The 25,183-nt window shown below is 47.9% G+C and overlaps 1 protein-coding gene across 1 annotated transcript in view; it reads left to right on the top strand.

Annotated features, from left to right (window-relative positions):
• LOC128724603 (uncharacterized) overlaps window positions 1-25,183 on the top strand; it is a 152,534-nt gene that overhangs the window by 118,430 nt on the left and 8,921 nt on the right. Inside the window, exon 12 of the mRNA XM_053818326.1 lies at window positions 24,466-24,961. Within this exon, the coding sequence (XP_053674301.1) occupies window positions 24,466-24,961 (496 nt within the window). The remainder of the gene's footprint in view (window positions 1-24,465; window positions 24,962-25,183) is intronic.

Genomic DNA, 25,183 nt, shown 5'->3' with positions numbered 1-25,183 from the left:
TTTCATAAAACATTGCGCATGGTTGCTTTGCGACGATTGAACCTAAAGTTATGAATTATGCTTCAGAATACATTAAAAGATTTGGAACGCGCTTTGTGTCTGACATTGACCTACGCAGGGAGGATTTACTTCCAACAACTATTAGCGCCGCCGAACACAAACGACAAATCCCCGTCGAAAGGCTCGTCCTCCGAACGGACAAAATTCACCCTCCAATGCAATTAATGCTCGGAAGTGGAGATTTTTCTGTGCGACGACAACCGAATCTGCCGGATTCCCCTCCTTGCATCCTGCGTATTCGAACTACCAAATCCAGGAAGTTCCTGCAACACCAAGCCAGTCCGTTCGCCAGTACGTTGGTGGAATATTTTAAGAAACACGTCGCCGGGGCGAGTGTGAATTTAAACTGCAGCTAGGGACGGCGTGGAATGCCTCTTTTTATGTGCCCTTTCCAGGGATGAACGCTCCCATCGACGGGACCGGGTCGTTGTTCTGTCTGGTTGCAGGACCGGAAACAGCGACACCTCATCCCACGAACGGCACATGTTGGCTGTGCGCAAGGGCAATGTCATCATCAGCAGAGCAACCGTAGCAACCCCGTCGAATCTCGTCCTTCGTCCGCGAACGGGAACGAAGGGCGAAACACCCCCACACACACACACGCAATCGAATCGTTCCGGTTGCACGTGGGATGCTTGATCGGGAAACGGGCGGAACGAAATTTCAAACAAACCCCCAGCGTGCGGGTGAGAAGGAACGTTTTCCAGCAGCTTCCCGGCCTTTTTTTTGGCCAGGGGTAGTTTTGGAAGGGATTGCACGCCATCCTTGCCACCAAATGTAGACAATCGGTTGGTTCGGTTGGTGTGCGTTCGGAGCATTGTTGCGAGCATAATTCCCCGATGAAAAAGTCACGTAGGAAAGATAAACTCTCTCGGAAAAAAGGAAAGCAGGCTCATCGTCGTCCTGGTGAAGGTCCTTTGACGCGTCCCTGCGTTGGCGGTTGGTGATGGTAGGCGCAGCGCTCGGTAAAGGTATTATGATATTATCTCCATTACCGTTCGTCAGCGTTTGAACGGTGCTGCAACTGCCCAAAGGGCTAATCAAGGGAAAAGCATACCCGGCGAGCGAGGATATGCGTATGGTTTTTTAATGGCGGTAGTGTTACGATAATAGCATAAAGCCCCAATCGAGACTGTTGCCGAAACGAGCGCTTTTGTTTCCACCGCTCTATTAATGTTCGTCCGGAAAGGGTTTTTTGCGAAAGGACGTCCTTCGCATTCGCGGTATCGTTACCGCTAGCGAGCCTGCTGGTGATTTTGATGTGCTGCTCCGTGATTTTGTGGTGGTCAACAAACGCTCAACAATTTCATGGCCATCCTGTGGCTCGTGTACAATGGAAACCACGGTATGCCGTGATGGCGAGATAGTCCTGTAGCATAAAATTAGCCACATTGGCTTCGATTCGACGTTACATTGCAGCGCAGGCGACGTGAGCATTCTTTGCCGTAGCGAAATGTCACCCAAACGGTTTTGAGGAGGCTTTTTTCCCAAAATAATCGCCCATAGTCGAGCTTACTTTGAGCTGATTTCGTTCACGCCACACGCAAGCTAGACATTCGCGACAGTTTCTGCAAAATGCTGCACATCTACGCAACACTAATCTCGGCGTCTCGACGAAGGGAAGGAATGTTTGGCATCGATTCAAATTGCCAATGCGTTGTGCAGCGATTTTGTTGCAACGGGCGTGTTATTTTAAGTCAATTGCATCTCGAGTGCGTTTCACGCGCATTCACCTGAACTAGGCCGTCGTTTGGGGCTTAGAACGCCGCGTTGAAGTGTCCGGGACTTCTGCTCAATCACAGTGCTGGGAGAATATCATTTCACCTGCCACGGTGGACGTCGACACCTGAACCGGCACCACGTCAGGTACCACACAGAAAAAAACTCCCCGAGACCGGATGTCTTCTGCCATTTATGGGCGCCGCAACATCCCAAGAACATGGGAGCTGCCGATTTGAAACCGGTTCGGGCCACCGACGCGTTCGCAGGTTACGAGGCCGCAGATCGACAGTACCACGACCCACCTCAGGGGGGTTAGAGCGTGGCCCGAAAATGGCAAACCTGTTTCGTGGTGCTGTGTATATCGCAAATCCACCGGACACCGCTAGCCGGGAGTGAACCTGCTGTTGCAAAATTCCAGTCCTGCCAGACCGCGGGGGCTTAGACCAAACCAGTTTGGTTGTCCCGTGGCGTGCAGACACCCAGCCACACAGTGGTTGGACCAAAGTGGGCCTCAGAAGTGGTTGCGCAAAAGCGAATGCAACGCTGTTGGTGGGTAGAATTCTGGTGGAATTCTCGCAGAGCGTTGACTAGAGGGCTTAGTTAAGCGAATGGCGACACACCGCTGGGTGTTTGATGTGTAATTTTGAAAGCCCGCAAGCTTTCGTAGTGAGTCTATCTACTAAACCCACCCAATGGACGTCTTGTCCACGGCTATCCGCGACATTAAATTGTAATGTTTCGCTCCAAAAGTCGCAGTCATGTAACTCGCCCTGTGGACACGCACCCGTGCTTATGTGGCGTGGATTCGGCAACGCGCATTTCGATCGATACTGAGATTTAGAGAGGCGGGTTAGGGCCTCAAAAAGCTGCTGCCTCGTCCCGCTATTTTTTTTTCAACGTGCCAGGTACACCATGTACAGCCAGCTTGGCATTACTCGGATTGGCTGACCGGCTTGCTTAATATGTGCTTCATTTAAAATTCATAAAACTTAATTACCTTTTCGTACGTGCGGGTAATTTATCGCATTCTCGCAGGCATACGGGGTGGTCTCTCAACCTGCTTTTCAATACCGCCCAAGGTTGGGTATTAGGCCCGTTTTTTTACGCTTCCCTAGATTGAGAGTAAAAGTGAAATTATGGGTGCGATCTAGCTTTTCAGGCGTGCGTACGATAGTAGGGAGGAATTTATCGAGTATTTTACGATTGTAGTTGCATAAGCCTCCCATGTGCAGTGATTCCATCGATCGGTGCAGTGTGTTCTCGCCGTTGGCATGTGAACATAATCCATAGAGCTATATTTAGCTCGTCTTGTTTGGGTTATCGCAGTAATCCCAATCGACCGAAATCACGACTCAATTCCGTATCCGATCCAGTCAAGCATCAGGTACGCTTGGAGCAGCACGTACCAAACCCACGTGATGCTAATTTTCCCCTTTAGCCAGCAATTTTCATCTCAACCGATGACTCGTCTATCAGCAACCACAATTCGTGACCGAAGGGGTTCCTAACGCCCGCATAGAACGCACGCCCGGCGTAAATGTGCATAATCTCCCGACGCTTTTGCTCACCGGACGCCAAATCTCTAGGCGTTTTGCTTCCCTCTCCCAAGAGGAAACGATCCCGAATGATTTCCGCGATAAAATACCATTCTAATGGGCCACCTTTCCACCAGGGTGCAATGGTGGCGCAGTGCAGGATTATTGAATCGAACCGCGCTCCCGCGAACCATCAGCAGGTTTCCTCGGCTCAGCGGGCTTGACATGCTAATCGGAAAATGGCGGAATTTCCTTCCCACCATCCAGCGGCCATGGGTTGTCGTGCTTAGGATGGTGGCTCGAATTACGCCGTCTGGAACCGATTAAGTATTCCATAGTCGTGCACATTCGATTCCAGCGCTCCATTGCTCCAGGAAAGAGGGTTCCGTCGTCGAGTTGGGTTGGGGGCTGTCTTCGGTATGATTCCCTCTTCACTCCAGGGATTGCACCGTCGGGAGGGCGCACAGAAGGGCGATATTGACGGGCAAGAGCAGCCCTTGAGAATAGGTGTCGGTGAAAATATATATCTCCCAGTTGGGCCCACCTGAGACCACGCCAACTCCTGCCACTGAGGTAGAACGGCAAAGCCCATCTCGCAGGAACGCGAGCGCTGGGTGGAAAAAAGGAAGCTATCGGTTTTTGGTACAATCGCACGGAGTTGAGAACGTCTGGGTCATTGTTGTTTCGCATGGGCCAAATTCTTCACCCGGGCTTGATTACCATCATAATTCATGGTGGGGCGGCTAGAGCGACTACAAAGACCGAATAATAAAAGGCGTCTCAATCCATTCCATCCCGCAAGCGCAAGCCGTGACGACGAGAGACTCTCATTCCGTCCGTTTTGAGACACGGGTGCCATTGTTCGATTGGAAAAGCGCGAAGGCGAGAGCAGTCCTCTAGCCCACCACCATCCAGGGTCTCTAGGTATGATTGGTATGGAGGTATGACGATTTTTGTGCTCTCCTTCGAATGTCTAATCTCGAGTGCAACCGTCTTTCTGCCGCACGGTTTAATTTCGGGCTCAGTACCAAGGGGGAAACTCAGCTCTGCTCCAACTCGTCGTAAGCGTGCAGACGAATGCTATTTGCATGGGGATCGGCCCTACAAGCACGGCTACGTAAAGCCACACCTGCCATCTGGGATGGTTATGCTGGTAGCACACGAACCGGGTGGTGTAAACCGGTCGGTCTGCTACGAGTGCAATACAGAACAGGGCCGATACAATGCGTTTAAGTTCTTCGGCATGTTGCTATTAGAGACAGATTTCGCGCCGGCTTTGTGCTGCTTAAGTAGAGTGGCGTGTTGCTCACGGAACCATGAAGGCAAAGAAATATGTCGCTCGCTTCCTGCTCGTCGGCTAGCTATACCTAAGCAGGCGGCAAAGCTGAAAGGAGTTTGTACTTTTTAATATATTAAATGATGGTGCTATTAAGCAGCGCTGGCTTTTTTTCTCACTCTGTTGTAGATCATTGAATGTTTGGAGGACGCGAAATCACTTCAATTGCCTGTCCCCGTGGTTGGTTTGGGTGGTTGTATCGTGCGGGTTTTTTTTCGTGGTTGGTTTCCTGATTCCCCAAACCGCGTGTCAGCAAATTGGGTGAAGTGGATTAATTAATAGAATCGAAAGGGAAAAGCAGTTCATTAGCGTGCTGCGCCGGGAGAACGATACGACGGGCGCACACGGTCTCTAATTTGCCACCAAAACTCGAACCAGTCGGATGTGGCATCAATTGTACGTTGTTAGGATCGAAACTAAGCCACGTGGAGAGCAAATCGTCATGAGCACATCCAATAAGTTCTGTGTCGAAATGTGTGCTCGTCTTGCTTCATCCTTGTACACCCACGGACCGCGCATTGTGCCGTTCGCGTTCCAACGTCCAGCGTCCTAACATCGGCGCCCGCACGTTCCGATGTCGTGGAGCGTGGAGTAATACACAATCGATTGAAACGAGCACAGCGCGCAACAACTAATTGCCATCCGAGCGGCCCTTAATTGAAGACGTCTGTTCGCCCTTCTCGATTTCTTTCCATTAATACCCGATCGAACTGCTCCGAGGGACCGATGTCGGGGGTGAGAATGCAACCTTCACTTTCCTCAGGCGTGCCCAGGCGGCCAAGCCGGATCCGGTTTCAAGATCTGATCGCTCGAGAAGGACCCCGCGAAGGGGTTGATTCATGGCAGCCGGTGGAGCTTGTGTCGGGGAAAAAAAAACGGGCGCATGCTGTGTCGACATTTGTAGCAGCTGAGCGCCGCCCGATACTTGATAGAACGGGTCTTTTCCCTATTCTGATTGCTTTTCAACGTAACAAACTGAACGACCTACGGTAGGGCGCTGTACGGGGTGGTGCCGTTGGAATTTAATGCCGTGGGAATATCGATGCGATCACACACCGTCCGTCTGTGTGGTGTATTGGTAACCGGGCGATGGTGGATGGGTTATTGTACCTTCGAGTGGCTACGTTTGTGTTGCTTTTTGTTTTATGATTTTCCCGGAAAAGTTTTAATTTATCCGTCTTCCCGTTGACAAACAACCTCCTCGATGTCGTTACGTTTCGGGGCGATTAATTTGAAACACTGGCAGGATAATGCGTCACCATCCGGTAAAGGTTTTCCATCGGTGTTCCATCGGCTCTTCTCTTCAGCACAGACACAGGTGTAAATTTAACGAATCGAGCGACTCAGATGCGGCGTAACACGATCTCCAGCTCGGGTTACAACAGCTGCATTCCCCGGGGATTAAAAAATCACATCGCATCATGGGGCCGCGTGAGGCAATCCGTTTTGTCTAACCGAGCGCACGCTGGATCGCTTTCTTGGGGCGGATATGTCTGTCTTGGCTTTCGTGGCTCCCGTCCCGATAATCGCACCCCAAGGCCAACCACTGGCGCAATCGGTTGTAGCTCTATGGCAGCATAAAACCCGTCCGTTCGAAAGACGAGCATGATGTAATGGCGCCGAAGATCGATCGTAAGTCTCAAGTCCGCGTTGACGGTGGTTAAGAGCAGCCCGAGCCAATTCGGGAAAACACGCGCCAGCAATGCTTAGCAGATGGGTGTGGCATTTATCAAAAGTGGATCGATTTACGATTTCGAAGAGGAAATAGTTTAATCCCTTGTATCCCTTGAGATACAGACACACGTGCGTTGTAAGACCTCAAGATGTCTGGGTCTCATAAGAACTCCATTTTGCTTCCAACGTTTGGATGGAAATTTGTATGCAGCATTTTTCCACTGCCTGTTGAATGTTTGGCATGTTCTGTACCCTCTAAAACCCCTCTAAAATATCTCTTTGTGTCCCCTCTAAAATATCTCTTTTGTGTTAGAAAACCTACTTGCCTTTACTTACTATACCTTTCCGGTATTCTTGATTTAAAATGATAATTATACGAGGCGTAATTCAAGCACGATGTATAAAATATGTTTCTATATTTTCCTTCGCGGAGCGGATTCAAAGACCTTGCTGACCGTATGTTTGACGTGTCTGCTGTAAAACATGTGTTTTTTTTAAGACTCGCGCAAAATTGTTTATGGATTATGGTGCGTAAAATGTGCTCTCGAATTTATGCGTCTTCCGCACGTGTCAGTGTGACGTCTTCGTGTATGCTCTTAGCTAATCGCAAAGGCAGCTACTTCAGGGTCTTCCCAAAGCTCCACTGCGCTAAGGTACGATCCGGAACCTTTTGGCAGCGTTTGGGCCACAGTACGATTGTTTTATTTCCTGCAGATGAGGAACATTTTATTGCCTTCCCCACAGGTCGTAGTCTACTCTCGCTTTCCTTCACCAGCGGCTTAACAAGACATTTCGAGAAATTGATCCATGTTCGCCTTTTTTTTTGTTGTTGTCACTACGAGAGTCGTGACATGACTTTCGTCCCTGCTGAAGATGGTGAAGAAGACACGTTTGGTACGAGCCACTTTCCATCCAACAGACACTCACAATGAATGTCTCTTGTCCGCGGGATGATGCTGCCCACGTGCGCCTCGCAAATCGAGACAAAACCCCACGCTGAGCTCCATTTCGGTCGGTGCGGAAAGTGAAATTTCGTTATTTGCGAACCGTTGCCTTGCCATTTCTACCATCGGGCCATCGCCAAGACGCTGTTTGCGTTGGTGATAATGTTTCCCGTTCGTTATCGAGTCTTCTCGTTTGCATACGTTTTTTTGTACCTACTCTTCTTTTTGCACTGTCTGACCAATTGTGCCGAGCGTTGCGCACTTGTTCCGCATTTGTAGCCTCACCGTATGTTCCTTTTCGTCCGCTTGGATGTGCGTTTATCAGACTCTGCCGTGGCTGAACCCAAACGTAACCGCGGAAAGTGCGCACGATCCTTCGCCGACCCGTGGTTGCATCATGGCTTTTGGTGGCGCGAAATTCCCGCAACCTCGCAAGCGGAGGCTTTGCACTTGCACTTTCCACGCACGCCATTTGGTGTGGCTGATTAGCGGAGCTAACGAGTGGCCATTCGTGTGGCGAAGATGGGCGTATGGTTTTGGGGTTACTATTTAAACTCCCATTAAATCCCGGCTCAACTTGAAGCGGTTCAGCACCCCGATGCGGTGAGCAGCGAGAAAGGAAAATGACCGGAAAAAACCATGTGTAAAGCCGAACCACACCTGGTCTTATCGCAGGACGGCCTCTGAAGGAGATCAGCTCGACGCTCACGCGCGCTCGGAAGGCTTCCTAGTGGTGGAGTGGCCAGCGCGAAAGAAAAACACACGGTTTTAATAAGGAAACTCGCACCTCCTCATCGGCCAACGGTTTGTGTGGCTGTGTGTGGATAATCATATTAGCGTTATGTAGTCACCTTGGGGGATATTTTCGGAAATTATACCCCCCCACACACACATACACACGGATGTAGGATAACCGGATCCGCACCTATTGCGTCTTATTTTCCCTTGGATGGTTGCCTTCGGTTTGCCCTTTGAGCCCTCTCACCCATCGATTGAAGCGACCAGCTAATGATATTACCGATTTGGCGTAATTACAATCGTAAAGTTTACCGCGGGGGTTTATAGTTTCTCCGCCAAACATACTCAAGGCAAACTTCCGCCGCATTTCGTGCATTTGTTTGAAGTCCTCCCGTCGATGGGTGTGTTGATTGAGTGTAGCTTAAAAACATCATCTTCAAAGCAACAAATGGAACAGCCGCCCTTTTGGATGGATCCATTAGGAATTTTACGGTATGAAATACACGAGTAATACGTTTGGTAAATGTACGCCATTGGGATGAGTAAAATGAGGCTATTTAACTTGCCTGTTGTTGGGAAGTTTTGGTACGATTTCATACAGTCAAAATTAGCTGCGTCCGTTTCGTCCACTCCGAACCATGCTCCAATGTGAAGCCGCTGCAATGCGACCTGCAACGTGCTTTTTTTATCGCCCACTTATCGCCCAGTATGATGGTTCATTATCAGCTGGGCCGCCCTCGGGCCAAAGCCGTTAACATCGTTTAATTAAACTTTGTCGTCCGTGATGTGAGGCGATGGTTTTGCTTTACTTTCGCCTCCACCGTGGGCCGCCGCGTCGGCTGTGGGTCGCGTTTTCGAGTGCGATAAAAGGAAGATAAATTGCCTCCCGTTAGTCATCGGTTCCGAGACGACGGCACAACTTTGACCGTTTGGGTTGCCCCCATGCCAGAGGGGAAGGTATTAGTTTTGGTGCAGCCATTTACCGAAGGGTCCAAGATCCAACCAAAAACCTTCTGCGGGAATGTCCATCGGGCTCCCAAATCGAGTCACTCAAGAGCTTAAAACGTCATAATTCATCGACCCGTGGCGCCGCTCGAAGGAATTCTTTATGCATCGCACGAATAAGGGCCGGCTAGGGCTAGCGCAGTACTGGCCTATGTTTCCTTATAGCTCTTAGCTCAGTACAGCTCGAAAAAAAAGAAAATTTCAGACGTTTAATTTGAGCGGAAGCAGATCCAACCCCAAAAATGATAAAAAAAACGAAACCACCGGATGCAGACGAAAAAGTCTCAAGCCGTAATCATGATCTTGGGGGGGAGATACGTTTGACGGTCGGCCCATCGACCATCGACTCCCCAATGTCCAAAAATGGAGACTTGAGACTGATTTATGGAGGTACTTGAGCGTACGTTCACCAACCGGGTCTCTCCATCTCTTTCCATTCTCTGTTTTTTCGAATTAAAATGCAAATCGTTCACCTCGCTTTATTATCTCACGTGTTTCGGAGCACCGATTGCAGCATGTTTCTCCAAATAAAGTAATTGCAGCTTGATCGGGTGGCAATAAAATGAAATCCTGCTTCATTGGCAATATTCTTGCGCCGTTCGTGGCTGAAGTGTGGCCCTTTCGTGTAAATCCCCATGAAGGTTAGTTTTCTTGGTTCCAATAAAACCCAGAAGCGCCACGTGCGAGTTTTGTTGCAAACGTTTGGTCGATAATGCCCATCCCATCCCACAGCATTGGCTTGGTGTGAGCCGCTAAACCTTCATCAAGATTACCATTCCTTTATTTTGCGTCACATTCGCCCGCCCTTTGAGAGAGGGAGGTCTCTTTGTTTCGGAAACACTTGGGTTTTCGCGCTGGCGTGGCATATGGCTGATTCACGTGCGGTGTTGTTGCCGGCGCTTCCGTACTGGAGATTTATGTACGACCAGCTAAAAGGGTTATCCCACGTGTACGTACGTATTTACGCGGAATCCTGCGAGGGCTTCTGGCGTGTCACGCGGGGCTTTGGTAAGCATTGGGGGCCGTGGTGCTTCTGCAAACGCAATCATTTGAATCCTTACAGTTCGTTTCGAAATGCATGTGGTGAATAACACGCGACGTTTTTGTAAACAATGTAGAATCAACGCGAAATGAACCTTCCCCACAAGGATTGTGTATCAATAATTTTGTTTTTATTTTCTTCTCTTTCCAGGTAAGTGATGTTTTCTTCCTGTTGACCTCCGTAACCGTGCGCCATTGGTTCGGAAGTGTTCGTTTTGATGAGGACGCGTTGCTCCACCGAAGGTAAGCTCGGGTTGTATGCGCTAGCGCCATGTATGGTGGTGCAATTCCACAAAAGGCACAGACGTCCTTGCGCCGTGTCGAAGATAACCCTCGAAGGTTCATAGCGGCCGAACCCCATCTACCGGTGGTGGCGCCAGCTGTCGTTTCCTCATCTGGGTCTGGGTCTGGGGGTTGTTGCGTATTGCAAAACATCACCACCGCGCATCGTTCGACCTCCATCTCGCACCACCAGCGGGTTCCATCAGCACGGCGGGAATGGATAATCGAGAGGGTTGAAAATTGATCGAATAAAATGTTCTCCCATATAAGGGCTTGCTAGCCTGCGCAAGAGTGCTGCTAAGCAGTGTGTCGGGCCAGCAAGAGGCGAGCCTGCTGGATGCTGTGTAAAGTTCATCGAAACCGTGCTCTCTGGTCGAGACACGACCCACCATAAAGGTGGTGTTGTTGTTTGTCGTGTTCAATGCAAATCAACCTCGAGGCGACTCACCTCAACGCGCGGAACTGCTGGCTTTGGGGTGGCGAGGTTGAGCTCCAAACTGCACCAACGTGCCATTTTTTTTGTTTGTTGCTGTTTGCGGAACGTCTAAATACCAGTGTCAGAATGGCACGATGTGTGTCATGATACACTCTGCGGTGGTTTGAACACGACGTGAATAAACCCGTTGGCGTATACCTTTGCACTGTTGACATAATTCGCAGTGAGCACACACAATGAGCCTTGGTGCGTTCTGGATTGTGTGTTACCTTTGAGCCACTGCTGCTTTTCGAACATGGCCATTAGCACGAGCAATGCAATGCAAATTCGTTACCTAATTCATTACTCAGTCCCCGAGTTTGTTCGTTTGTTTGCCATTCATCGATTGACGGCGAGTGGCGTTGTGCATTAGAAGTTATTTTAATTCGTCGCATACGTTTATGATTAGTTCTATAAATTGGCAGATTCGCTTGCAAGCGGAAATGCGGTCTATATTACTTTAAAAGAATAAAAAAAAGTGTTTATTATCACTCACTGATAAAACTCCAGCTGATAAGATACATCCCGCAATGCCAATCGCATCACATCCGGGATATCCGTCTGATTTACGGCTTGCAAGAGTATCAGCTTGTCCAGCGGTACGAACTGCGCAGATACGTTGTACAAAAAACGATCGGCGTAATCAGTCGCAATCGTCTTGCAATTCAGAGCATTTTTAAAGCTGTAGTGTTTTTTGTTTGGGAATTACCACAACTTTTTCGATTTTTAATGGCGCGGGCGCAGGGTAATAAATACAGATTTCTACCATATTAGATCTACGTGATAAATAGCTAACAACAGTGTTTTATATCGTACATCCTGGTCAGTTTGATCAGGTGACGGTTGTTTGTAGCAATATAGGCGCATTGTCTAGCGTGGAATTGGCGAGAGAAGAAACAATCGTCGCTGTTAGCCTTAATGTAGATCCTGTCGTCGGAGCAGAAGTTGGCGCAATTGTTGAGGCTGTCACGTTTGATGACACTGAAGTATTTAAGGTAGTCGTCACTGTACTGGTTGTGGTTGTAGACGCTGTTGTAGCTGTTGCCTGCTCGGTTGAAGGGACCGTTGTTGTTGTTTGGAGTGCCGATAGTCGAATTGCAGTTTCAGTCGCTTTCGATGGTAGAACCGTTGTTACCATTGCTGTTGTGGGAGTAACAGGCGAAAGCGATTCTGCGAGAGTTGTTAGTTTTGTTGACGTGATGTTTGGAGTTGTTGCGTAATACACCGTCGAGTCGGTGCTGCTACTTGTGGGGTATTTTGTGCGACTTTTCCGTTTTCGCGAAAGTGTTGTGACCCTTTTTTTGGAGGTTCGTAAATAATTAACCTTAGGTGTTATCAACACCGAAACTTCGGTAGTCTGGTGCAGCTCGCTATCGTGAGGGTTTGCGTTTTCTACCACCTGTACTCCGTTCGTTACGCTCGTATTTTGCGCTATAGGTTGTTCAAATGGTTTTGGAGTGATCAACACCGAAGGCTCGGTGACTTGATGCAGTTCGTCAACATACGGGCTTCCGTTTTCTATCACTTGTACTCCTACGTTGGTGTTTTGTAATACAGGCTGCTTGAATGGCTTAGGAGTAATCAACACCGAAGGTTCGGTGATTTGATGTGGTTCATTAATATAAGGATTTCCGTTTTCTATCACCTGTACTCCAACGTTCATGTTTTGTAACGCAGGATGTTCGAATGGTTTGGGAGTGATCATTATTTGCGGCACTAAGTTGGAAGCCTGATGCAAGGGCTCGTCTATAGATGAATAGATCGGTGAAATAGTGGAAGATGATGCCATGATCGATGGATACACTCCATTTGTGGGGTACTGTGGATAACCACACCCTGGTGGATTAGTGGCAGCTGTAGCTGGCTGACAAGAAAGGGGCGTTGGTGGTACGACTTGGTGAATTACTGAAGGCTGCTTCATTGGTGCATTGCCACAGGCGCATTGCCTGGTATAATCAGCAGCATTTGGCATGATGGGCTGTGGGTAGGATTCAAAAGCAGGATAAAAATCTGGCCCATCTATTTTGGGACGTTGGGGTGAAGGACAGCAACAAGTTGACATAGGGTACGGTTGAATGGGCACAGGTTGATAGTATGCACTTTGAGCTCCACAAAACGACTCTCCTTGTGGGCAGCACTGCTTGGGACATTCACGGAGATTGCTGTCAGAAAATAAAGCGAAGAAGTGAAGCGTTAAATTCCGCGAAAAGAAGTCAAGGGACAAGAATTTTAGTTTAGATTTAAAAAACATTCTCTATACACTTACATGCCCTGCTCGCACACGTAATAGCACTCCGGTTCATCAGGGTCAGCCAAAAAGCCATTATACGGACATATGATGGTTTCGACATCATCCTTGTTCAAGTCTTCCTCTGAGCAGTCCAGTTCTGGATAGATGATAGCCACGATTGCTCGCAGTATCGGGTAACGACCGCATCCGGCACGTCCACCATAATCGTCTTCGTCGATACTGAAAATTCCCATACCACCGAGCTGATAGTACAGAACATACTCCGCCTTACGTTTGATTGATTCCGCATCGCTATAGGTGATCCATTTTTTAGTTGTCCCTTTAGATAAAGTGCCATAGGGTACCTGCCGCATGTCGTCCCAGGATGTCTGGAAGGATTCGCGCGTTATGAGCTCCCGCGCCGACAGATAGCTCAAACGCATTACAGTTTTCAGCTTCGCGGGGCAGGGCGAATTAATTTTGTTTATTTTTGAAACATACAGATAAGCGTAGCAGGACGCCATTATTACGATTTTTTGAGGATTCAAGCCCGCTTCGATATAAGCCATCACACTATAGTTCTGTGAGTAGAAGTCAGATCGCGCGTGAAGGTTAGGGTTTTTATTATCACTTCACGCTTGTCCATACTTACGATGTTCAATCGATCCTTTTGCCCTTGACCGTAGAGAGGTGATATGTGCGTTGGCGATGTAGGATTGTGGTAGTCACCAGCGAGAAGGTTCACAAAATCCACCGCCTCGTTAATACGCGGCACATCGTAACTCAGCTCAATATCTTTCGGATCCACACCGACCGTCAACGAAAGCGATATACCACAAGCCTTGGTCCGCAGATAAAGCTCCCGCAGAAACACGGCCAAGTTGGTGCGATCGGATTCCGCTCCACCAAACTGGGCAGGATAAAACCACGCAATGTCAATGCCATTCAACTCGTGCTTAATAACGAACGATATCAGCTCGTCCGACAGCGCGTACCGGCTTTCGATCGTTTTGAGGGCCCTCGAAAAGTGCGACGACTTCTGAACCACACCTCCAACAGAAATGATAAACCTCGCCTGATCACCGGCTGCCCTGAAGCGTCGCTTCGTTTCGATAAAGCGGTTCAGGGCACGACTCGACGGCTGCAGTAGCTCCAGGCTACCATCCTTTCCCACACCCATCAGATCTATCAGCACGATGTGAGAGCACAGGCCAGTTCGCAGGCTTTCGTAGTCATAATGCTCGCTAGAGGCCGCTATAAAGCAAACTATCTTGGCCAGCTGCGCCGTTCCCCGATGGGCACAGGGCAAGGAATGCACTCGGAATGCACCAAACACTAGCAGCACCGTTACCACCAGACAGCTGGTGGCCGAAGGCACCGTCCACCAAGGAGCTCTCATCGCGCTTCACTAACTGTCACCGATTTTGACCGCTCGATGTAGAGCCACCGTTTGTCCATCCGTGGTTCTGCACTAGCCTTCGCCTCGCGCTGCTTTGTGGAAACAAACTACGCCGATGTTATAACGTGACCGCCAGGTGTCTGGCTAGCAATTGGTCGCGGTGTCGTAACCTTTCCACACTTTTATATGACACTGATTAAACCATGCTCGCGTTAAAGCGTACACCATGCAAATCCAGGTCCGTTTGGCACATGTCCGCTGGAAATTCTTCGTTGCTAAAAGCTTCACGGTTGCTATCAACGTTACATTCTATCAGAGGTCTCTGTCCGGGGCGAGCGATTGGACAATGCCTTCCAGAATGGCTTAATCGCACGAGGTGTTGATAAGCGTGGAACTTTGGGCTTCTCGCTGTGGGCATGTTTGGTGGAAGCCTAGCCCCTTTTAGCCAAGGTATCGAAAGGGGAGGACCTTTGGAACGCGTGCTTGCTTTCTTTTGCTATCCAACTCCGGTATGTTCCTCCGTGCTTACTGGTGTGCCTTATCGGACGGATGGATGAAATCGGAAAGGAAATTTAACGAACGCACATACCGCTCCATTTAAAGGGCTAGGAATTTGAAACTATGCACAACAGTTTTGCGTTCATTCATGGTCGTTTCCTCTTTGTTTCGTGAAACGTAAAGATCACGTATATATCCTGTGTTCTTGACCGATAGCGTAGGTTTGGCCCTTCTCACTGTCTTCAAAATGTCCTCGCGACGAAGACGAATTTTTTAATTGCACGTTGTTCCCGGGGTAAAAGTTCAACGCTACCCGATCGTGGTTTATTTCACATCACGAATGAATGATAGCTTTTCGGTTTTTACTCGCTCTCTCTATTTGCCTCTTAGAGTGGCCGGTTGTCGATAGGAAGAAAAATTGCCCAATGATGCTCGCTAAAGCGTGCTTCTTCGTCTTGATTCCATCGTGTTGGTCATGTGAAAAGTGGAATGACTCTACCCTTCCAGATATCGCCAAAGGGAGCTCGCTCTTTTTCGTCGTGTCGGTTGGCCGTGGCACATACATGGTCGAACGAGGAATGCTTTATCACGTCCGTCATGCTCCGATGCACTTTGTCGGTCCTCGAGCCCTTCAACGGCGACCGTTCTCTGCCGGCACACGTGTTGGATGATATCGCGCGACCCTTCGACACTGCTTTCTTGCTGCGTCGTCTGCGGCGAGTGGTGATTTTCTTGCCCGATAATGGATTGGTTTGTTATGGTTTGCGATAGTGACAGCGATGGTAGGCGAAGCATAGTGCAATCCACCGTACAGTCGTAATTTTTTCAAACGAAGGATGTGGCTGAAAAATAAGCTCTTTTATGTGTTACCCATGATTGGTTGGAAAATAGATGGAAAATTCCCGAGATACGGAGACAACGAATGCCTTCCCGTGGCTCGGAAAGGGAAGAGTTGGGCGACAAAAGATGATAATGAGCATGGCTGGGAATGCAGCTTTGATCATGTCTCATCAAAGAATGTCAACGGAACAAACTAAACCACTGCTTTGTTACTGAGACCAACCACGGACTGGATGCGTTACATTGCAACCCAGTTGCTCATGGGATTTCAAATGAAGTCCTTTTGCGATATGAGCTTTCGTCGCTCGCTTTGTAGGTGGTGTGCATGTGCGAAATAAATAAGTTTGTGAACGATGCCGGCCCCCGAATCCTGACATACCGTTTATATAGCCAATGCCTGTCTGCAGGACGACGTGTTTCAGAGTATGGTTGATGGAGGGCAATAAAATTCAATTATACTTGTCACCCTCCCAACCGCACGGGATCTTTGGTTTCGATGGGTTTCACTCTCAACCATATCAACGAAGAGAGGACTTTGGTTGGTCTTTTACCGTCATTCAACACCGGACAATCCATCACCAGCACTGGCTTTTTGGTTGCGTCGTGATGGTAGCGGTGCACCATGTGTGCGGATTGTGCATTTCGCCCAGGGTGACCAGAATAAATTGATTTGGGGTGCAGTGTTGCAGATGCACTCCATCTCACTAATTCGAAATGGGGATTGATTTGAAGAATCCTAGGTGCGATATGCGGAGGGCTTGAAATATCCGTTCCATCGGCTTCGGAAGTGTAATTGTCCATTAATATTGCAATCCCGGTACGATGTCTGGTCATACTTCAAAATGGATTTATGCTGCTCGCAAAATGCAACCAAAGCTCCTCGATAATACGTCTGCGACCTACATCATTGCCTCCGGTACACTCGCCGGTAATGGAAACCAAATCGTATGAATAAAAAATGATTCTTAAGTCACGGAAGCAGCGCATGGAGCACTAGCAGCTTTCGAACCAGCAGCAGACAGGCACACGATGTAAGAAGCATCGCCCAGCTAAGTGCAAAAGTGACCTTTGAAAAAGCATGCTTCATTCCCTCGTGCAAGCACGACCCTTTGCTGTATGGGGCACGAATGTAAAAAAAAGCAGGACTACGTTAAAAAATGGCGATGTAAAGATCATTTAAAGGGTTCCTGGACAGCTTTTCCCATCTCGGTGTGGTGTGTGCACGGTTATGATGCCGGCCGGCATTTCTTCATGTGGTGTGTCCCTACTCAACGCCGGTATCGTTGGCAAAACTAATGCACCGGTAATGAGCCTAGGGACACCTGAGCTTCCTGGCGTAAGCTTCAGCCGTTCGTTTGTGCAGATAGTCGCAACGAAGCCTCGAGAAACAAAGGCTCCATAACTGGGAAGGATAATTAAACCTTTCTCCCGGGGGTGGTATTTTTTGCCAACTTTGTCTCGAGTTTCCATATAAAGCGTTTTAGACACGATTCGCTGAAGAGCTGGGATGCAGGTAAGATATGCTTGCACCATTTTTCTCACGAGCAGGTAAATTTGGAGCAAATTCCTCGGAATGATAAGTCTTGTGGATGATTGTTAGATAATATATAATTCGCATGATATCGGAATGAGTTAATTATGTTTGTTTGCCATATAGGTCAGTTTCGTATAGTTTTGGATACTTCTCTAAAGGTAATTCCACAAACGAGAGCATCAAAGGACAACGACCACAGACAACATACAATGTAGTAATGTATGTGCGACAGGTTGCTGCTTTCGGCACCGAAAAGTGCTGCGTTTAGTCGGAGTAGCAAAACTTCACGTACTGCACGTATGCATGCGATGGCAGTAAAGGGAGAATGTTTTGCATTCGTTCGCGATCTCTCGTCTTCTCTCCAATACCTCTCTTCCGTCGTTCTGGAGCATCTGGACAAAAAAGACTCCAGCCGGGTTTGCAACATCGGCATGCTTAGAATCCTCGGAAGGAAAATATCGATCCGTCTGCGCGAGGCCAATGCTCTGGTCGGAATGCTTTGTGGGAAAAAAGCACGAAAAGCAGTTGAAGGATAACGAAGCAGGAAATAAATTCGCACGGGCTTCTGCTCGTTTTTCGTGAGCTACGTGGATGTTTATCGCATCGATTCCATGCTTCCGAGGGAAGATAAAGGATGCAGGACGGATGTCTGATGGCTCGAAGTCATTGCCCCGCCCCAGTAATGATAAAACCTTCATACGTGTAATCCTTGGTAAATTGAAGTTCTACTTTGACAAGAAAACATGGCAAATTGAAAATAGAGCAGGACTACACTTAAAGCTGTTAAAAAGCATCCAAGTTTAAATGAAATTATTTACTAGATTTTTGCCTCTTGGTTTAGATGATATTTGCTAGTAAAAGTGAGAGTTTAAACACAATTATCTACGGTCAGTTTCACTACCTAATCGTATTATATCTATGAGCGAAATGAAATCAATTACCCAACGCAGCGACGGTGCTCCACGTGCATTTATACGCACAGCACAGAGCAATGCACCGAGAATCCGAAAGTAATTTCATTTCAATTCATACTTGCTGCCGTAATTCGATGGCGGTGAAGCAACAGCTTTATTTGAGCGAACCGTAACTGAAATGTTCGCATCGTTTGCGTATGGGTAGGTCGGGAGAATTTGGGCAATTCGATCCAGTGCATTTGTGCATTCTGCACGATGGGATGAATCAAATGTTATTTATGATGCTATGATTAAATAGTTGGCTTTGACTTTCACCCGTTTGCCAGTAAGCGCGTTGGCGGGAAAGGGAATTGGGTGATTTATGGTTTAATTTAAATGGTTCAAATTCAAAAGGTTCGGGTATGCTTCACAAAGTTTATCAAAAAGGATGAGCTGTTCTATCCACGTTTAGCTTATTAAAAGTTTTCATATCGTTTGATCTACTTCATTACGGTCTGATTGGCTCGTCTAATCGAACGACTGGAATTGTTTTCCTCTATCTTTCTTTCTCTCTTTCTCTCCCTCTCTCACTCTATCTGGATGACTGTCTTCCTTCAACTCCATCACCTGATCATAGTTCATTGGCTTGTGGCAAAAGTGCCTGAACCCTGGTGGCCAAACCCATGTGGTGCAAAATTCAGATTCACGAATGATGCTCGTTTCGTTTAGAAACTCGTTAATGTTTTTCCTAAAGCGTTTCTTGAGATAACTTTGAATGTGCTATGCTTCGAAGTGCACCCAAAGCTCGTAGCCTAGAGCACCGGTGTGATCGTTTGTGAAATTTTCATCGCCAAACAATAAACTTCCACCTCCGATGGGAAGCACGACGGAGGCTTCCTTCGAGTCGAGAGTCGAGTTCCTTATGACTATTACACACAGAAGCATCGGCCGAGTCTCTTCAGGGAGAGCTAGCTGATGCAGACACTAAATTCACTCCCCCACGGCTCAAGCTTCCTGGGTGTCCTTCTGCTCCATTGTTGCGCTCAGGTCCTGCAGACGTCGAGAATCCCGACACTTTTAAAATGGCAGGAACAAAAGGAAGTGATGCATAAAAATGGAAAAGTTATATCCATGGATCATTGGTTTTTGCCATGTTACGGTGAGAACAAGCTTCTCACTTGAAACAATACCGTGTTGTTTGCCTTTGTCTGAGCGTCTGTCTGTCTGAAGTGAAAAACTTTCCGACGCTGATAGGTGCTTTCGTGTGCGGACACGGGTAAGATGTTTGTTGCGAAGAATTCTCCTCGGATGGTAATTAGAATGTTTTGTTCATTTCTTTCACTCTTTACCCAACGATTTCTGCCGTGACGGGTTGATGCTTGCATGGCTGCGTTATAAATGTCTCAGGTTGCTGCCACAAGCAGCTAATCAATTTCTGTCCCAAGGAACCCAAGGGCAACGCCGCATCGCAACGATTAATTATTAACCAGCACTATGCAATGCTGCAATGCAGTGGCTCATGTGGAAAGATTAAAGTTTAAATCTCTCCAGGCTGGTTTTCTTCAATCGCTCCAGTTAGACATGACGTTGTTTACAATACGGGAAGCTTATTGCGCTGTTCGTTTAATTGTTTTAAAATGAATATTGGGCCAAGAAGGCTTGCTCCCCCCTCCTTACCGGAAGTGTTGATTTGCGAGCGGGAATCGAAACTCGATCCCACCGTACGCCGATAAGTGACTGAAGGGAAAACATCAACATCATTCTGAATAATAGCATCAATCAACGGACACAGTCTCAAGGGAAGGCGTGCGTTCTAACCCGTTGATATGTATATTTTTGTTTCCCATCCCATCTCCTTTGTAAGGTTCATGGGTCGGTCTATACCAGGCAACTTGGCCGAGTGATTTACATTTCCTGCATTCCTCCAGCAGCTTTGGAGAGGAGCACTTTTTGATAGTTTCCATCACCATTTCCGACACCGTGCCGTTTATTTTCATTCGCGCAGTTTTTCATTCCATTCCCATTTTCTCATCATGTAAATGGACGCTAGGCTCCGTCGTTTTGGAGGATATGTGTGAAGATTGCACTCTTCCTGTTGTATGGCCCAGAAACGCTGCACGAGAATGCTCATTCATCGCAACGAATCATTCTGAAATGAGACCGCGACCTATTGGGCCGCAACATACACGACGCCCCGAAGCAATTCGCGTTTGAAAAGGTGTATTTTACGTGGGTGCTACAGTTTATTTCTGTCAAGGGAATAGTTGGTAAAGAACACTTTCCATTTCCTCCCCGAGCATCCGGCGTGATAATGTCACCCGTTTGAGTTGACAGTCTCCGGACGTGTTCGTTTGGATGGAGCAACTCGCTAGGTTACGTTGTGGTATTTCTTTCAATCCGAACGATTTTAATTGAAATGTTGAACCAACTCTGGAAGAGGTGGTGCTCTGCAGGAGGAGGACGAGCTTCGTGTCACGTTCTGTACGACAACGGTGCTATCCTGTTCATCGTTTTTCATCATATTCCCACCGCAAATAATTACACGAAATGTAGAGGTTTTGAGGTTGCTTTAGCATATTTTTTTCGTGTTTTTATTTTATCCTTCTGAATGATTTAAAGTAGAATATAATTTGGACTATTTTACACCTTTTCAACCATTTTTTTTTAGTTTCTACAACACTTCAATTTTATTTGTACTATTGTAAAATTGTTAAAATGTGTTATTCCACCAAAGGCACCACCATCGGAAATTATCGTCGCTAGCTATCCCAAGGGCATACAAGAAAAAGTGAAATTACATCGATGATTTATTGCCCACTTGCGATTCGAACTGATGGTGAAAAAATATCCAGAATTGCTCGTCTTCGTAACCCGACACCAGCGTTTTGTGTATTGAATTATGCCCCGCAAGGAAACTTCAAAAAAAAAAAAGAATAACGCTTTTGGCCCAAAGAATGCAAATTCAAGTGCCCCATCGCCTGTACGTTTTGTTTTGCTCCACTCACGTTCTTACGGCTGAATGCTTTGTTCCGGTGGGACCCCCCTACGTGATGTTTCGGCAGTTTAATTTTCGACCCACCGACCAAAACCCGTTGCCACCCGAAAAACACGCTTGCCCGCGAACGCGGGGCAGCGCATATCCGCATTGCGTGTATGCGCGAGTCCCTTTTTCGGACGAACCGGCTCGCGACACCGAGCCCTTGTTTAGTCATGCGAGTCTCGTCCCAACCCCGTTCGTGTCCGTTTTCGAGTCCGCCGCATGTACTTTCGCATTTCACTTTCAATCCTCATCACCCGCCACCGATACAGGTCTGGTAACAGGGTGGTCTATATGTGCATCCGGCTGAATTACTTTTCACAGCCCATCCCCGAAGCACGTACGGTGACGGCTATCGATGGCACTCTAGTGATGCTGCTCCAAGGATCCGGTTTATGTTGAGGGAGGCTTGGGAGCTCTATGTATGCGCCACTGATGAAACCACACACGCGCAGCCCACACCGAGTGGGTTGGATGGAATTGTAATTGCATCCATCGGTTGCCACCCGCGGCAAAGCAGGTGCACTCGCGCGGGTTCAGTCTCCTTCGGAAAACCTCCCAGTGCTTCCGTCTTGCATCTAAGACGTGTGTCTCGCTCACAGTTTGCCGTAGTGGGTAATGAAAATGCACAACAGCCGCGTGGTCCCCCCGCGAGCTATGGGGTGTCCAATTTAAGTTCAAGGCTCTCGTGTGCACACTTTCCCGCACCGCGGCGCGTTTCTGTTCGAAAGGGTTGGCCCTCGAGGAGTCCACGCAGAAGGGTTAATGGGAGTCGGACGGACCGCACCACCGATCGGTGATGACAACGGCCGTACGGATTGTGCAATTAAAGAAAATTAGCTGCAGCAGGAAGTGGCCAAGTGGGGAGAGCGTGGCGTGTGTGTGTGTGCGGTGGTTAGCGTGAGGCTTTTGTTTACATTGCTTTGGCAGCAGAAAAGTGAGCCCTTTCCTGCTGTTGGATGTGTTCTGTTTCCTTCCTTCGTGTGGCCACGTCTTGTCGCGTATGCGGTGCTCTCACGCACGTTTTTATTGTAAGCTGGTTTTTTTATCGGCTGCTCATAACGCAAAAGATGAATCAGTAGTAGCGCAAAAAGTAGATGATTATAATTCCTCATGTCGTTCAAGAATGGACGCAGATGGGTTAAGCTGCGTCATGCAGAAAATTACGTATGCATTGAAAAGCGCTAGTGGATGAGTTTTTTTTCTCTATGTTGCATCCGCATTGTTGTGCTTCTCTATTTCTCAGAATTTGCAACGTTCGTTGAGACCACAAATATCGGGCGGTATTGTGAACAATAATCTATTTTATTGGTTGCTCTCCAGTCATGTTTCGAGCATTATTCTACCTTTGAACAAGACTTTTTTTTCACGAAAGATGACCTCCGGTCTTTCGTTTCCTTGCACCCCATCAAATAACGTTGTTCAACAAAGCGCTAAAGGGGTGGTAAAATGCGCGCGGAAAGGGTTACAGTCAATAATGCTAAATCACCGATTAATGTTCCGTTATTCAGGCCATAATGAACCTATCACTTTTTGAGATTGGGTCGTGCACGAAGCAGCGTTATGGTGTCTCCAGAAGAGGGTCTCTTCTCTGGCGGTGGGCCTCAGCCTGTACTGCAGAAACTCCAGCAGAAGTAGCCCTCAGAGAGGACTATCCCTTCGGAATGGGGGAGATGGCACGTCGTTTCTTTGGCCGCGTGACCCACGGCTATCGTTCGATTGAGAGCGAAAGGCAGCATAAAAGCGACGGGGACGAAAATTACTGCCTTCATCTTTTCGCTGGATCTTCCGCGGAGGCTCTTTTCTCAGAAAACAAAAAACCTATGAGTCATCGCCGTCATCTCCGGTGTGGCTGGGAAGGGGGTTCCTGTTTTACACGGTTTTATCATGCTCGAATGTAAACAATCAGGTCGGCTCGTATAGACGTAGTAGATATGTTTTGTAGCGGTTGACGAAAAGGGTTAATGGGTTATAATGGAACTACCTTCTCGTGCTACCAGAAACAGTGCTTTAAGATGGACTCCTTTCACCTCAAAGGCGGTATCGATATGTTTCGTTATGATTTTGTTGTTTTTGAATGTAACAAACACACACACACGCACATGACCATGGGGACGCCACGAGTGATACTGACCTGTGCGTGTTTCACGCCACGCTATTTCGGTTTTGAGGACCTGAAAGCTGTCACGGTTGTTCCACCACTCCATCTGACCCGTGTTCCGGTGGTAAAAGATTTCACCTTGAAGCCGTGTGAAGCACATGCACACATTACATTCCACAGAACCGGCTTCTGGGAAGGGTTGCGGATTACTTCCATGTCACACCCATTCGCCAAATTGCCCATAACGCGTCAGATTGCATAAGCTGTACAACCGCACCCATACCCGGGGTGGTGCACGTGTTGTTTGATCACCTTGTGTGGCGAAGACGCTGCAAAAAAGAAACGAGTTGTTTGTGATTTGGTCGGAGGACTAGAGTGGAGTAGAGAGCCGTCGTGAGAAACGAACACTTGCCTGGATATGGTGCCTGTTTGTCGAGGTCCAGATATGAAGTCCGCTTGATAGAATGTTTTACCAATGAGTCATCTTATTTTTCCGCCTTCAATAAGGTATGCGCTGTCCAATGTTCTTATACGGATGCCTTCTATTATTTGCTCACTCGCACATTGATATTAAAGAGCTAATTGCATGACGGGTGCGAATTGAATTTAGCCTTTATGGTTTTGTTTTGGTTTTATCCACAAAATCTCCCGCTAACGAATGCGTTTTATTCATCTTTGTGGAAGCATAAAACCACAGTCTGGTTCCATTTCCATCGCCGTTGCACCTGCGTAAAATTGTTGATGGTAGTTTATTGCAGCCAGGTGATTGATTTCCGAGAACGCTAGTATCCTGGATCATTGAGGTACGTTTGTTAGCGAAATCTGTACGCCGGCGAGCGAAGCACCATTAGTGTCAGGACCGTTGAAAGTGATTGATGTGCACTGGAAAAGAATAAATTACCAGCTAGTCCTTCGAAAGGCAACTTCTACTGTACCCGCTAGAACTAATTTGAATGGTCGCTCATCATAGCATGAAAATAATTATCAAGTTTTTCCCCCGCTAGCGCAAACAATCCCGACGTCCCCAACCGTGCTGGCAATGAATCAAACAATGCACTGGCAACCGTGTCGCGGAGAATATTAAACATTTCTTTCCTTTTCCCTTTTTTCGCCTTTCGCAGATATAAACAGCAACAGTTGATTAAAAGCAAAAGTCAATCCGAGCTTGCCACTTTCATACCGGCGTCGGCAATCATCTACCACAACACGGCCGGTTACGCTCCGAATGCATCCACCCCAGCACTGACCCATGGCAACAGCAGTAGTAATGCATTTGCCTTCGGTGGAAATGCACCGTCTCTAGCAACGCAATCCCCAGGAGCAGTGACAGGAGGACCAACGAGTTATTATCAGGAGCAGAACAATAACAAGCACAGCGTCGCGTTCGGCAGCGGTGGTGTATCGGATTCGCAGGACGATTTCAGTTTCCCAGCGTTCAGTGCCCTGCGCAGGTGTTTGACAGAAGAAATGCGACCGGATCAGGACGGCTCGATGGTGAAGAGCGTCTCCATTGCCGAGAGGCTGGCGGCGCTGAAGAAGAGCGGCGAAGACGATTGGCGCAAACGCGTATCCAAGAAGGATGTTCCCGATGACGTTCGGCGGGAAAATCTTGTCAATGTAAGTAAAACACAGCAGCATCCTGAGGTGGTTGTTCGGCAAAAGCATTGTGATTCGGTCCCATTCACGCCGTTTGATCGTGAAGCGTTTTTGATTAGCCATTGCATACCTTTAGGCGCATATCGATGGTGTAGCGTTTTATTTTTTCGCGCCATTCCTTATTCATCCAAAATGGGAGGTGGATTTTTGGTAATTCAAACGCGTCGTTGACCTTGAACGCTT

This window comes from Anopheles nili, chromosome 3 (assembly GCF_943737925.1).
Source record: "Anopheles nili chromosome 3, idAnoNiliSN_F5_01, whole genome shotgun sequence".
Taxonomy (NCBI): Eukaryota; Metazoa; Arthropoda; class Insecta; order Diptera; family Culicidae; genus Anopheles; species Anopheles nili.
The sequence above is the reverse complement of the archived record's forward strand: the minus strand, read 5'-3'. Positions and strand labels throughout refer to the sequence as shown.